The following is a 13,198-nucleotide window of genomic DNA, read 5'->3' on the forward strand; positions in this document are numbered from 1 at the left end:
CTAATTGTTTCTTAAACACAGCGATAGTCCCTGTCTCAAATACCTCCTCTGGTAGCTCGTTCCATACACCCATCACCCTTTGTGTGAAAATATTACTCCTCAGAATCCTATTAAATCTTTCCCCTTCACCTTAAACCTATGTCCTCTGGTTCTCGATTCTGCTACTATTATACTCTATTTTACTTCGGACAATAAAAGAAACCTCAGAAAGCATAATTCACGTATATTTTCAGTTTTGCACAGGCACACATTACAAATCTTTGGCCCCACAGACAACAAAGGTTATGTCTGAAATGCTTACCTGATTCTGTGGAAGAGGAGGTTGGGACTGGCCATCAGGAGCCTGGCCCTGGTTGTCATTCCCTCCTACTGGAGAGCCACGGGTCGTGGCTGTCATAGTCGACACAGGACAGATTTTTGCAATTTTGTCTGGCTATGTGGTTGTTGAAAGAGAAAAATAAATTGCCTCCTCAATGAAAATAGGAAAACAATTTATATCTGTACATAAAAGCACCACCTCGAGCTCAGGTTGTGTTGCAGAGACCATTGCACAGCCTAAAAGGGAGAGAGAAAAAAATCATACAATGAAGAATGTTCCAATAGGAAAACAAGTTTTAAAACAAAATCACACCAAATGTCAATAACAGAACATAATCTGCCAGCAAACAATTAGCTTTATTAGAGCTAATTAATTTTCAGAAATACAAATAAGGAATTAAATATCATCAACACTAGAGAATTAATATTAGATAAATTAACAGGGATGAAGTAAAATAAAAATCCCTGGATATGATAGTGTGCATCATAAGATACTTTAAGTGGCCATACAGCTAGTGATTGCATTAGCTGTAATGTTGAAAAAATCCTAGCAGTCTGGAGTTTTTTGACAAATTGGAAACAACATACAGTGATGACGAGGTCACTTTCATGTTCATAATTGATAATCAGTGGGGTGCTGTATGGTGCAATGCTGGGACTGCAACTGTTAACAAAATATATTGCAGTTTAAGCAAATATACTATACAAGACAAACTGTGATAAGAAAGCAGCGAGTTCACAGAGAGAGATTCAGTGAGCGGAAATGAAATCTGCAGAAAGCAACAGCACAAAAGGATTTGGGGATCATCATACATGAAACAAGCCAGCATACAGATGCAGCAGGTAATTCGATAGGCTAAGGAAATGCTGGATTTCAAAGATATTGGAGCACAAGTATGGAAGTCTTACTACAATTGCTCAAAACACTTGTAAGATTACATCAAGAGTACTGTGTGGTTTTGTATCATTATGAGTAATTGTATCATTATAAATCATTAATGGAGACAGCTCAGGGGGAGTTCACTCGGCTGATCCCAAGAAAGAAACGGTCTTTCGAGAGCAGGTTGAACTGGGCGTGTCTGTACTCGCATGATTTTGGAAGAATGAAAGATTATTTGGGGACTGGACATTGTAGATGATGGAGATCAACCCACCTCATTAGAGTCTCAGACCAGAGGGCACACTTTTATAAAAAAATTGTACTCAAGAGAGGGTCAAGTCTCATTTAAATTGCCTGCTCTAGAAAATTGTGGAAGCCGAATCCTTGAGCATATTCAGAGCCAAGATTGATAGATTTTTTATTTATAGGGCAGCATATGCTCAAGGAGTCAAATGACCAACAATTGTTCTTATTTTATATGGTTGGTTACACAATTGTACATTGACAAGCACTAGTGAGAAACCAGTTGGTGAGTGAGTAGTTACTTTCACTATTACCACCACAGCATTGGCTAGCCAAAATTGCAAATAATGATACTATATACGAAGTACACCAAGAAATAAACCATTCAATACCAATAGAAAAATGAACACTCATTCCCAAAACTTTTAGCGTGTGGTTAAATGCTTTTAATTATATAAAAGATACAATTTTATATAATTATATGAAAGATACAATAGTGGAATACTTGACTATAGGTTGTAGCTTATATTTCGTCTCAAGCAGGCTTTCTCTAGTGGAAAAGTAAGAGAGAGAGAGAGAGAGATTGTCCTGAAAGTACCATCTGAGACCTTTGAAATGTCTTGTCTTGGAAGTACCAACTGATAAGATGCCTTTGAAATGTATCTACTAATTGATAAGAGAGACAACCAACTGAAAAGAGACAAGCTCAGACTCATCCTGTAGTGACGTATTGAGGAGTTGTGTTCATTCCTGCTATGGAAAGATTGAGTCAGCCAATGTCACTAATTCTATTAAATGTGAGACGGCCAATGCCACTGATTCTATTAAATGTCTAACCTTAAGATTTGAGCTTGCACGTGCAAAAAGCCTACTAACACAAATGGCAGAACCACTACCCTTGTACAACTTGCAGACATGCAGAATGACTAACCGCAGAGAACTGATTTTAGCAAAGAATGGAAAACAAATAATTGGAGGTGATCAACTTTAAGCAACTTTGCTGATAACCAACTTTAAACAAAGGGTGAAAAACAACCCCATATTTGAAGAAGATCCGATGACATCATGCTAATGGATGACTGATGTAAAGGAATATGTGAAAGAAATGTAATTGGATAAGAAGGGGGAAGGAAAGCTTTGTTTAAAAAGGTATATAAGGTAATGCCTGAAGAAGAGGAGTAGCGACTCTTTGCAGGGTTACCTGGCCTGCGGCCGGGTGAACTGATGTAAAGACTCTGCTCAATAAAAACGTACGTTTTTGGGAACCCAGTGGTCTGGTCGATTATTGTCGCAACAACCGATGAAAAAAGGCTTGAATCCTCAGTATATTGGCTGCATCTTGTAACCATGACTAACATTTTTGGAATGTGATTACGTGACACACAAAGTATAAAACACCGGGCAAATCTTTGTTCATTGAAGTGGTGGTGAGGGGTAGTCAAATGTCTGTTGCTTTCTTGACTGGTGTATCCCTGTCACTTCCGCCGGCTGATGATCAGTAAAGCTCGAGTTGGTTTACCTAACGTTTTTGTGAGTTGTCTGTTAGTGAACCTTATCAATAGGAAGTACACCAAGAAATAAACTATTCAATGCCAATAGAAAAATGCACACTCATTCCCAAAACTTTAACAGGGCTTGAAATTAGCGGTGCCCGGGTGCCAATGGCCACCCAAAGTGATGCCGGGCAGCCTAAATGCCGAGTCATTTTGCCCGGCTTGGCACTGCAGATACTGGTTTATATCGTAGATACAAAAAACTGGAGTAACTCAGCGGGCTAGGCAGCATCTCTGGAGAAAAGGAATGTGACGTTTCGTGTTGGCGGCAGCGACGGCTGTAGTGCAGGGCAAAGATACTAGGTGCGGGGTGACGGAGGGTCGGAGTGAAAGACGGGCCCCCGCACAGCGGCAGCGGCTCATCCTCCTCCCGCACCCCGAGGCCGGATAGCAGCCGCTGCGTGCCACTCTGCCAACGGCGATAACCGCTTTCAAAACAAACCCTCCCGCACGCCGAGGCCGGGTGGAGGGAGGAAAGAAGGGGGAGGACCCCTTCCTCCGTCTGAAGCACCTGCACCGCTCGGCCCCGCACCTTCCTGTTGGCTGGCGGAGGAGGGGAGGCGGTGGCGAGGAGATCCCAACTGCCTCCCCCTTTGGCAGCGGCACTTGGCAGTGGACAGGAACGGCCAAGGCAGCTGGGAGATGATGCCAGTGATGTCTGAGGGGAGGGGGGGGAGGGGGTGGGGATAGATGAGCAGTCCTCCCCCCCCCCCCATTTACCTCCCCTCCCCCATTTATTCATCCTGCAGTGATCACCCTATCCACCTCGCATTGATTCTCCTGCCACTCCCCATCCATCCTACACTGGTCCCTCAATTCATCCTGTACTGACCCCACATCCCATCCATCCTGCACTGTTCCTCCCATTCATCCTGCACTGCTCTCCCCATCCATCCTGTACCGATCCTCCCATTCATCCCGTACTGACCCCCCCTCCATTTATCCTGCAACGATCCTCCCATCCATCCTGTAGTGATCTCCCCATTCATCTTTTACTGAGCCCCCCATTCATCCTGTACTGATCCCCCCCATTCATGCTGCAATGATACCCCATCCATCCTGTAGCAATCCCCCCATTCACCCTGTAGTGATGCTCCCATTCATCCTGTAGTGATACCCCCATTCATCCTGCACAGACCCTCCGGTCCACACTGTACTGATCCACCCATTCATCCTGCACAGACCCTCCGATCCACACTGTACTGACCCCCCCCCCATTCATCCTGCGCTGATCCCCCCATCCCATTCATCCTTCGCTGATCCCCCCCATTCAAGAAGAATGGGGGGATCAGTCTGAAGAAGGGTCTCGACCCGAAACGTTGCCTATTTCGTTCGCTCCATAGATGCTTCCTCACCCGCTGAGTTTCTCCAGCATTTTTGTCTACCCCCATTCATGCTGTACTGGTTCACCCATTCATCCTGTACTGATCCCCCCATCCATCCTGTACTGACCCCCCCCCCCCCCGTCCATCCCGTACTGATCCCCCAATTCAACCCCACTGACATCCCCCGCGCTCACCCCTCACAATTTTACCTACTCCAACCAACACACACTAATTCACCTGCCTCAATCCATCCATTCCTCACCGATTGCCTTCTCAACCCCCCCCCCCCCCCCCCCCCCCCCCCCCCCCCGGGCCATCTATCCATCCCGCACTGATTCAGGCACCCCAACCCCCTGACCCTATTGTGCTGGAAATGTCTTCAGAGCGAACAATGACTATGTTTGATAACGGAATGCAATCAAATGTGTTTTAATTCCCAATGTTATTATTTGTTTTAATCCATAAAATCCATGGATTCATTAAATTGTGAACACGTGAAACATTAAACCGCAGTGTTCGATTGTCACTGCTACCATTCACAAGTTATTACAGAATTCATTTTAACAGCAAATCAATGCTCTTAATATGGAGTATCAGTACTGTACTTAATTAATGAGCAACATTCACAACTATACGTCGGATTTATCCAGGTTTGCATCCCAATGCAATTGGATCCTCGACTTCCTCATTCACAGACCACAGTCTGTTCGTATTGGTGGAAATGTGTCAGCCTCGATAACAATCAGCACGGGAGCACCTCAAGGCTGCTCAGCCCCCTGCTGTACTCACTCTATACCCATGACTGCGTAGCCAATCACAGTGCGAACTCCATCATCAAGTTCGCTGACGACACCACTGTTGTGGGGCGTATCACTGATGGGGATGTGTCAGAGTATAGAAGAGAGATCGAGCAACTGTCCATATGGTGCCAGCGCAATAACCTGGCCCTCAACACCAGCAAAACCAAGGAACTGATTGTGGACTTTGGAAGGAGTAGGAGGGGGACCCACAGCCCCATTTATATCAACGGGTCGATGGTTGAAAGGGTCAAGAGCTTCAAATTCCTGGGCATGCACATCTCTGAAGATCTTTCCTGGTCCGAGAACACTAATGCAATAATCAAAAAAGCTCATCAGCACCTCTACTTCCTGAGAAGATTACGGAGAGTCGGTTTGTCAAGGAAGACTCTCTCTAACTTCTACAGGTGCACAGTAGAGAGCATGCTGACCGGTTGCATCGTGGCTTGGTTCGGCAATTTGAGCGCCCTGGAGAGGAGAAGACTACAAAAAGTAGTAAACACTGCCCAGTCCATCATCGGCTCTGACCTTCCTTCCCTCGAGGGGATTTATCGCAGTCGCTGCCTCAAAAAGGCTGGCAGTATCATCAAGGACCCACACCATCCTGGCCACACACTCATCTCCCTGCTACCTTCAGGTAGAAGGTACAGGAGCCTGAAGACTGCAACAACCAGGTTCAGGAATAGCTACTTCCCCACAGCCATCAGGCTATTAAACCTGGCTCGGACAAAACTCTGATTATTAATAACCCATTTTCTGTTATTTGCACTTTATCAGTTTATTTATTCATGTGTGTATATATTTATATTATGGTATATGGACACACTTATCTGTTCTGTAGTAAATGCCTACTATGTTCTGTGTGCTGAAGCAAAGCAAGAATTTCATTGTCCTATACAGGGACACATGACAATAAACTCACTTGAACTTTTACTTCTACAGTCGGTCATATACATCACAAATTTGGTCAGGAGATATTTCAGTTGAAATTTTAACGCTAATTCTGAAGTGGGAATGATGGAAACAGCGTTTATCAATAATTTAATTAAAAATCTGGTGCATACAAACTGGGTATCTTCATTGCTGTTCACAACACATACATCTAATCTAAATGTCCGGTAATGTGGCGTTTTGACACCTTTAAACATATTACCAAAAGAACATTTGCTGCAGTTAGGTCCTTTGGCCATCTCTTGTCAGTTAGTGTAATGATTAGATTAGATATAATTTAATTGCCACACAACCAAGGTCGGTGGAATTTGGGTTGCCAGCAGCGGTACAGTAATAAAGAACACAAATGTTTAACCTATCAGATGGGTATAGTCGGTTTTAACAGCTATTATCATAAAATGCCTTTAGAAATTTCCTTGCAACCTGTATATTTTGTTATGGATAAATTATGTGGGACGCGAGAGTGTTTCTGTACCAATAGCAGTAACGACCCATGCCATAGCCATGTCATGATAATTTTCGGTCCTTCACAGAAAACATGCTTGCATCAATCTGTATTGTGCATGGTTAAGCATATATGTTACCATGATCTAGGATTTATTGACACAAGTTGATCATACGCTGAATAATCCAACCACATTTTTGTTTGGAAGTGGAAAAAAAATAGAAATTGCATTCATTGCAATGTGTAAAAAGAGTTGAGATACTGTATTATAATTTTGCTGCATGTCATTGTGGTATACATCATGTCTTGATTGGTGAATATGTTTAGTTTGTGACTTTATTTGAAGTAGAAATAATATGTGAATGCTTCATTGAGCATAATTCCGACTGGTAACTACGCACTTCGAGCATGCGTCATGCAAGCCGACTTAAATGACCACCTAAACTGTCATTTGGCAACCTAAAAAGCTGCCTAGGTTGCCCAGCTAGAACAGGGACCTGTTCCCCACCTGTATAACCATGTGATACTGTAGTTATTTGTCTAGAATCACCGCCCTTTTGTTACCTCCCACTGTTTCAACCATATATATATATGCTAATTCCTTTGTTTGAACACATGTGTTTCTCTGTGATCCATTGGGAGAGCTTCCCAGGGCAGTACAGAGATACCTGGTCACCATGGTGAAATAAAGGATGATTTAAAGTATTCTAGTCGGTGTTTTCTATGAACGGACTAAGGGATATAAATGCCGGAATCATCATTTGGGCGCTCGTCCGGGATCTCAGAGGAGGCCCTCGCAGGTTTGCGGTAAAAGGGTTGAGTTGTCGGGTCAGGGAATCTTTGAATTGGGCCCCCGATGAGTGATTTTACTCCATCGGTTTTCCTCCGATTCGCTGATCTAGCTGCTCGGCAATTCGCTGGCCTTCGAGTGGCGTCCCGAAGAGACTGAGGTTAGTAGTCTGAAGAATACTGATGCTGAGGGAGCATTTTAGTATTGAGGTAATTGGAAATACGTTTCGGGCTGAAGTAATAGTTTGACAAATTACTTTAAAATCAGCGCCGAGGTAAAAAGTCAGGATAAGTAAGTTTGATAAATTACTTTGAGAGCCTGTACTGTGTAAAAGGTTTGGATGGGGTGTTTGTGAGATTTCTGGACTGCGAAATAAATAATATTCTGCTCTAAATTCCGTTAAGTCAAAGTGTTTTATTGAATGTTTTTGTTTAAGTTTGTGTGGTTTAATTTTGTATATAGTGATTTATGTTTTTGCATAAGTTTGCTTATATTCTTGCTTAAGTTTGCTTATGCTTTCGTTTAAGTTTGTGTGATTTTGCTTTAAAATTGAAGAAGTAAGGCGGATACCACATTTTTCTGAAAAACAGCATTCCTTTGCTGATAAGAATTCTGCTACGGTCCAGTGCTTTCACTTAAAGGGGTACACTGATTCGTCAGATTTAGAGTGTTGAAATCAAATATTTTTTTTAGAGTTTATATGATTTTGTTCTTGCATTGTTAACTTTTGTTGTGCTAAAAAACTCAGTTTTGTGGGGGGAGCATTGTGGAATTTATTTTGTTGTGTGAAAATCTTGCATTGTGGAATCTAATTGTTGTGTGGGAATCTTTGGCCGAAATGGGAAATTGTGTTGATGCTACGACCGATCCCAGGAACCCATTAATAAGTTTATGTGATAAATATCCTGATAACGCAATAGAATTTCGAGGATTATCCGGTGAATTAAATAAGAGATTAGGGAGTGAATTGTGGCCATTGGGAGGAGCTAGAACCCTTGAAGGGGTACAAGAAGCTCAGAACATAATTTGGAAACGTAATGGAAATGCTGTTGCAAAGGGGCTTATTGATCTTTGGAGACAGCATGTTCAAAAAAAGAAGCTACCATGTTAGCCAGCTAGCAGGATAATGCTTTAAAACTAGGAGTAGAACTCACGGAGGGGGGGAGTGGCCAAATCTGTGGATGTACTAAAGAAGGAATGTGCTCATAAGAAACGTGTAAAACAGAAAGGGTTTTGTAATTCCATGGTTGGCTTTGGTCTCACAGAGGGAGATGATGAAGATTTGAGTGAGAGGGGAAGTAGAATCCGTACTAATGCTCGCGTGCAGAAGCAACCATCCCCTTTTCGTACAGCCCCCACCCTACGGTAATATCGATCCTGTATTTCTTGCAACGTCCACTATACCAGCTCCAGCAGCAGCGACTCAGAGTTATCTGACACCGACAGCCCCAGTATTGGTGGAATCCCGGTTGAGCTCCGTACCAGGAGTAAGACTAAAAAGTGCCAGCCCATACCACAAGTCCTAACTCCAGGGGAACATGTGAAATTCCTAGAGAACTTGGGGTTCCGAACCCATGACGCGCAGGTTAATCAACATGCTCAGAATGAAGCCAGAGAGGAAGCAATCCTTATCGCCCTTACTACCACAACGCAAAAACCTATTGATATCTCCAAAATTCTGGATAACCAGAAAAGGAGAGGTGGCAGAAGAATTTTTGGAGAGATTTTCAGAGATATACATCAGTCAGTCGGGGAATGATAGGTATCGAGATGGTCAGAATTCACCCCAGTACTGTGCTATCCTAGTAGTTTGTCTCCCAGCTACTGTCGCAGAGGCAAAAACAAAATCTAACAATATGGACTGGACTGACAATTCTAAGAGCCAAATGGCCTGTGTAGTTAAATGCTACTTTAATTGTATCCAGCATGGCCATTGGAGCAAGGAGTGCCCATAGCGGCGACAAGCGGGAGGGGTTATCAGCAAGAACAAAGGGGAGGTTGGCAAGGAGATCGAGGACAAGGGAGGTACACAGACTTCTCCCAGGTTGATCAATTTCCTCAATGCTGACTAGCCAACTTAGTGATGAATGGGTGCTACACTGACAAAGAACCCGTCTCATTATTACAAGTTGCGGGAAAACTGTACTTTCATAGTGGATACAGGGGCATCGATGTCATCCATTCAGTCCACTAACAACCTCCCCAAATCCGACAAGTCTTGGAGATTATCTGGATTCAAAGGACAGATCTATCAATACCCCATCTCTATGCCAGTCGAACTAACAAAGTGCAGCATCAGTTTGTGATGACCCCAGGGCTAGACTGTATCAGTCACCAAGGACGGTTACTACGCAGCTACGCCATAATCTGGGGAGTGAGGTAACAGAGTATGGGCAGGTGTGGGCAGAAGACTATACTCAGGTAGGATGCGTCCAGATTAACCCTATCCAAGTAGCTCCCCAGAAAATGTTACACTGCCCTCGATTTGACAGTACCCGCTGAAGCAGCAGGCAAACTTGCAATTTAAGTATTGTATCATCATCAATCCGGCATCCTTTCTCGACAAACCACCGGAGGAACAAGCTGAGTCAGGGCACAACTGCATATTTGTGATTAAAGAAGATACTTCTATTCAGGAAGATTTGACAGATATTCCCAATGCAAACCCTGACTTAACTCTGTATGTAGATGGGAGTGCATCAATTGGATCTCGAGGTGAAAGACTTTCAGGATACGCAATTATAGATCAGGATGGCAATAATGTGGAGGCGGCGGCCTTTGAAACACCATTCTCTACCCAACAAGCGGAACTGTTTGCCCTGATAAGAGCCTGCATCTTAGGGAAGGACTTGAGAATAAATGTTTATACTGACTCCAGATATGCTTTTGGAGTGGTCCATGACTTTGGTCAGTTGTGGAAAAATAGGGGATTCTTGACTTCAGCAGGAACACAGATATCCCACCAGAAATTGATATCAGACCTGTTAAAAGCCCTTGTGTTGCCAAAACAAATTACCAATAAGCTAAGGAAGTGTCCCAAGGGCACGGGGTGGTGGTACCTAAAATGATGAGGCAGATTAAAAGCATAGACAAAGACAAGTCTCCCTCGGAAAAACCAATGCCAACCATCCAAGATGTCGTTAGATTACAGGAGGATGCTCCTGGCCAAGATATAGAAATGTGGAAACAGCTCGGTTGTAAAGTTGATTGCATGTCGGGATTATGAGTTACCCCGGCAGGGCAAACATGTATGTCAGATGAACTCGCAATGTGGGTTATTGAATGTATACACTTTGCAACTCACTGTGGTGCCTCAGTAACTGGTAATGCGTTTTAGATACATGGTGGCATCCAAAGTTGCAGACACTGGCTCAAGGGATTAGTAGTCGTTGTCTGACCGGTCAGCAATATAACCCCAGGAAGGGTATAACCTGCTGAAAAGGGAGAACCTCCTTACCCATGGGTCCCTTTGAGACCCTCCAGATGGACTACATTGAGTTGGAGATGTCAGTGTTATAAATATGTATTGGTTATTGTCTTATGTCTTTAGTAAAAGGATTGAAGCTTATCCTACTGTGGACAGCAAAGCTTCTACAGTTGTTGAATGGAATCCCAATGGGCTGAGTTTGAAAAATGACCCTCATTTTGTGGGAAAGGTGACCAAAGAATTCTGCGTTCAGATGGGCATCCAACAGTAATTACATTATGCCTATCGGCCATAGGGTGCTGGACTCGATGAACGAGCCAATCAAACATTGAAAAATAAACTTGCCAAATTACAGATTGAAACAGGGACCAATTGGCTTAAACTACTCCCTGTGGCACCATTCCAGATGAACACCACCCCAGCAGGGAAGGCTCGGTTGAGTCCATCAGAGATTGTATATGGCCGTCCACTCAGAACCCCATGGAACCAGAACACTCCAAAGGCTGTTCACTTTCATCACATGACAATGGAAATGACTAACTATATTTTTATCATTAACCAGGGCATTGAGAGATCTACACTATAACCACTACGTCTAAAATTGAACCTGGTATTTATGTAATGATCAAGAATTGGATGAGGAAGAGACTGGACATTCAGTGGGAAGGACCTTACCAGGTCCTTCTAACAACCCCTACCGCAGCTAAGGTGGAGGGGAGGGATGAGTGGGTTCACTTTCACCACGATAAGATTGTCAGTATAGTGCCTAAGACATAAAACGTTAACCTCTTCTTTCTTTTAAGAAATCCCTTTATAGGATAAATCACGATGGACATACCGCTGTTGTTCGCCTATCTTGGGACATTGATAGCCATCGGGTCTGCGAAAAACAGAGTATGCCGATGTAATCTATCAGCTATGTGAAGGAGATGCACTGCAATGCGATGGCGATAGCGAGGAAGGAGAATCATAATTATGGAGTATTGCCATGTTACCATGATCCTTGTAAATTTGATTGTGCATTTCAAAAGGAGGGAGTAATAGTCCCTGTGCCTATTTAGATGAAGGGATTATTTTTTAAATATATTAACCATATAACCATATAATAACCATATAACAATTACAGCACGGACACAGGCCATCTCGACCCCTCTAGTCCGTGCCGAACACATAATCTCCCCTAGTCCCATATACCTGCGCTCAGACCATAACCCTCCATTCCTTTCCCATCCATATAACTATCCAATTTATTTTTAAATGATAAAAACGAACCTGCCTCCACCACCTTCACTGGAAGCTCATTCCACACAGCTACCACTCTCTGAGTAAAGAAGTTCCCCCTCATGTTACCCCTAAACTTCAGTCCCTTAATTCTCAAGTCATGTCCCCTTGTTTGAATCTTCCCTACTCTGTGGGAAAAGCTTTTCCACGTCAACTCTGTCTATCCCTCTCATCATTTTAAAAACCTCTATCAAGTCCCCCCTTAACCTTCTGCGCTCCAAAGAATAAAGCCCTAACTTGTTCAACCTTTCTCTGTAACTTAGTTGCTGAAACCCAGGCAACATTCTAGTAAATCTCCTCTGTACTCTCTCTATTTTGTTGACATCCTTCCTATAATTAGGCGACCAAAATTGTACACCATACTCCAGAATTGGCCTCACCAATGCCTTGTACAATTTTAACATTACATCCCAACTTCTATACTCAATGCTCTGATTTATAAAGGCCAGCACACCAAAAGCTTTCTTTACCACCCTATCTACATGAGATTCCACTTTCATGGAACTGTGCACAGTTATTCCCAGATCCCTCTGTTCACCTACATTCTTCAATTCCCTACCATTTACCATGTACGTCCTATTTTGATTTGTCCTGCCAAGATGTAGCACCTCACACTTATCAGCATTAAACTCCATCTGCCATCTTTCAGCCCACTCTTCCAACTGGCATAAATCTCTCTGTAGACTTTGAAACTCTACTTCATTACCCGCAACCCCACCTATCTTAGTATCATCTGCATACTTACTAATCCAATTTACCACACCATCGTCCAGATCATTGATGTACATGACAAACAACAGTGGACCCAACACAGATCCCTGTGGCACCCCACTCGTCACTGGCCTCCAACCTGACAAACAACCATCCACCATTACTCTCTGGCATCTCCCATTCAGCCACTGTTGAATCCATCTTGCTACTCCACCATTAATACCCAACCATTGAACCTTCTTAACCAACCTTCCATGAGGAACCTTGTCAAAGGCCTTACTGAAGTCCATATACACAACATCCACTGCTTTACCCTCATCAATTTCCCGAATAACATCTTCAAAAAATTCAAGAAGATTAGTTAAACATGACCTTCCAGGCACAAATCCATGTTGACTGTTCCTAATCAGACCCTGTTTATCCAGATGCTTATATATATTATCTCTAAGTATTCTTTCCATTAATTTGCCCACCACT

At 43.3% G+C, this 13,198-nt stretch overlaps 1 protein-coding gene across 8 annotated transcripts in view; it reads right to left on the reverse strand.

Moving 5' to 3' along the window:
- Positions 1-13,198, reverse strand: part of usp9x (ubiquitin specific peptidase 9 X-linked) — a 217,957-nt gene that overhangs the window by 171,659 nt on the left and 33,100 nt on the right. For all 8 annotated transcript variants that reach the window (XM_033033085.1, XM_033033086.1, XM_033033084.1 and 5 more), the window contains one exon: positions 302-555. In XM_033033085.1, the coding sequence (XP_032888976.1) occupies positions 302-397 (96 nt within the window). In that variant the 5' untranslated portion in view covers positions 398-555. The remainder of the gene's footprint in view (positions 1-301; positions 556-13,198) is intronic.

This window comes from Amblyraja radiata, chromosome 14, assembly GCF_010909765.2.
Source record: "Amblyraja radiata isolate CabotCenter1 chromosome 14, sAmbRad1.1.pri, whole genome shotgun sequence".
Classification (NCBI taxonomy): Eukaryota; Metazoa; Chordata; class Chondrichthyes; order Rajiformes; family Rajidae; genus Amblyraja; species Amblyraja radiata.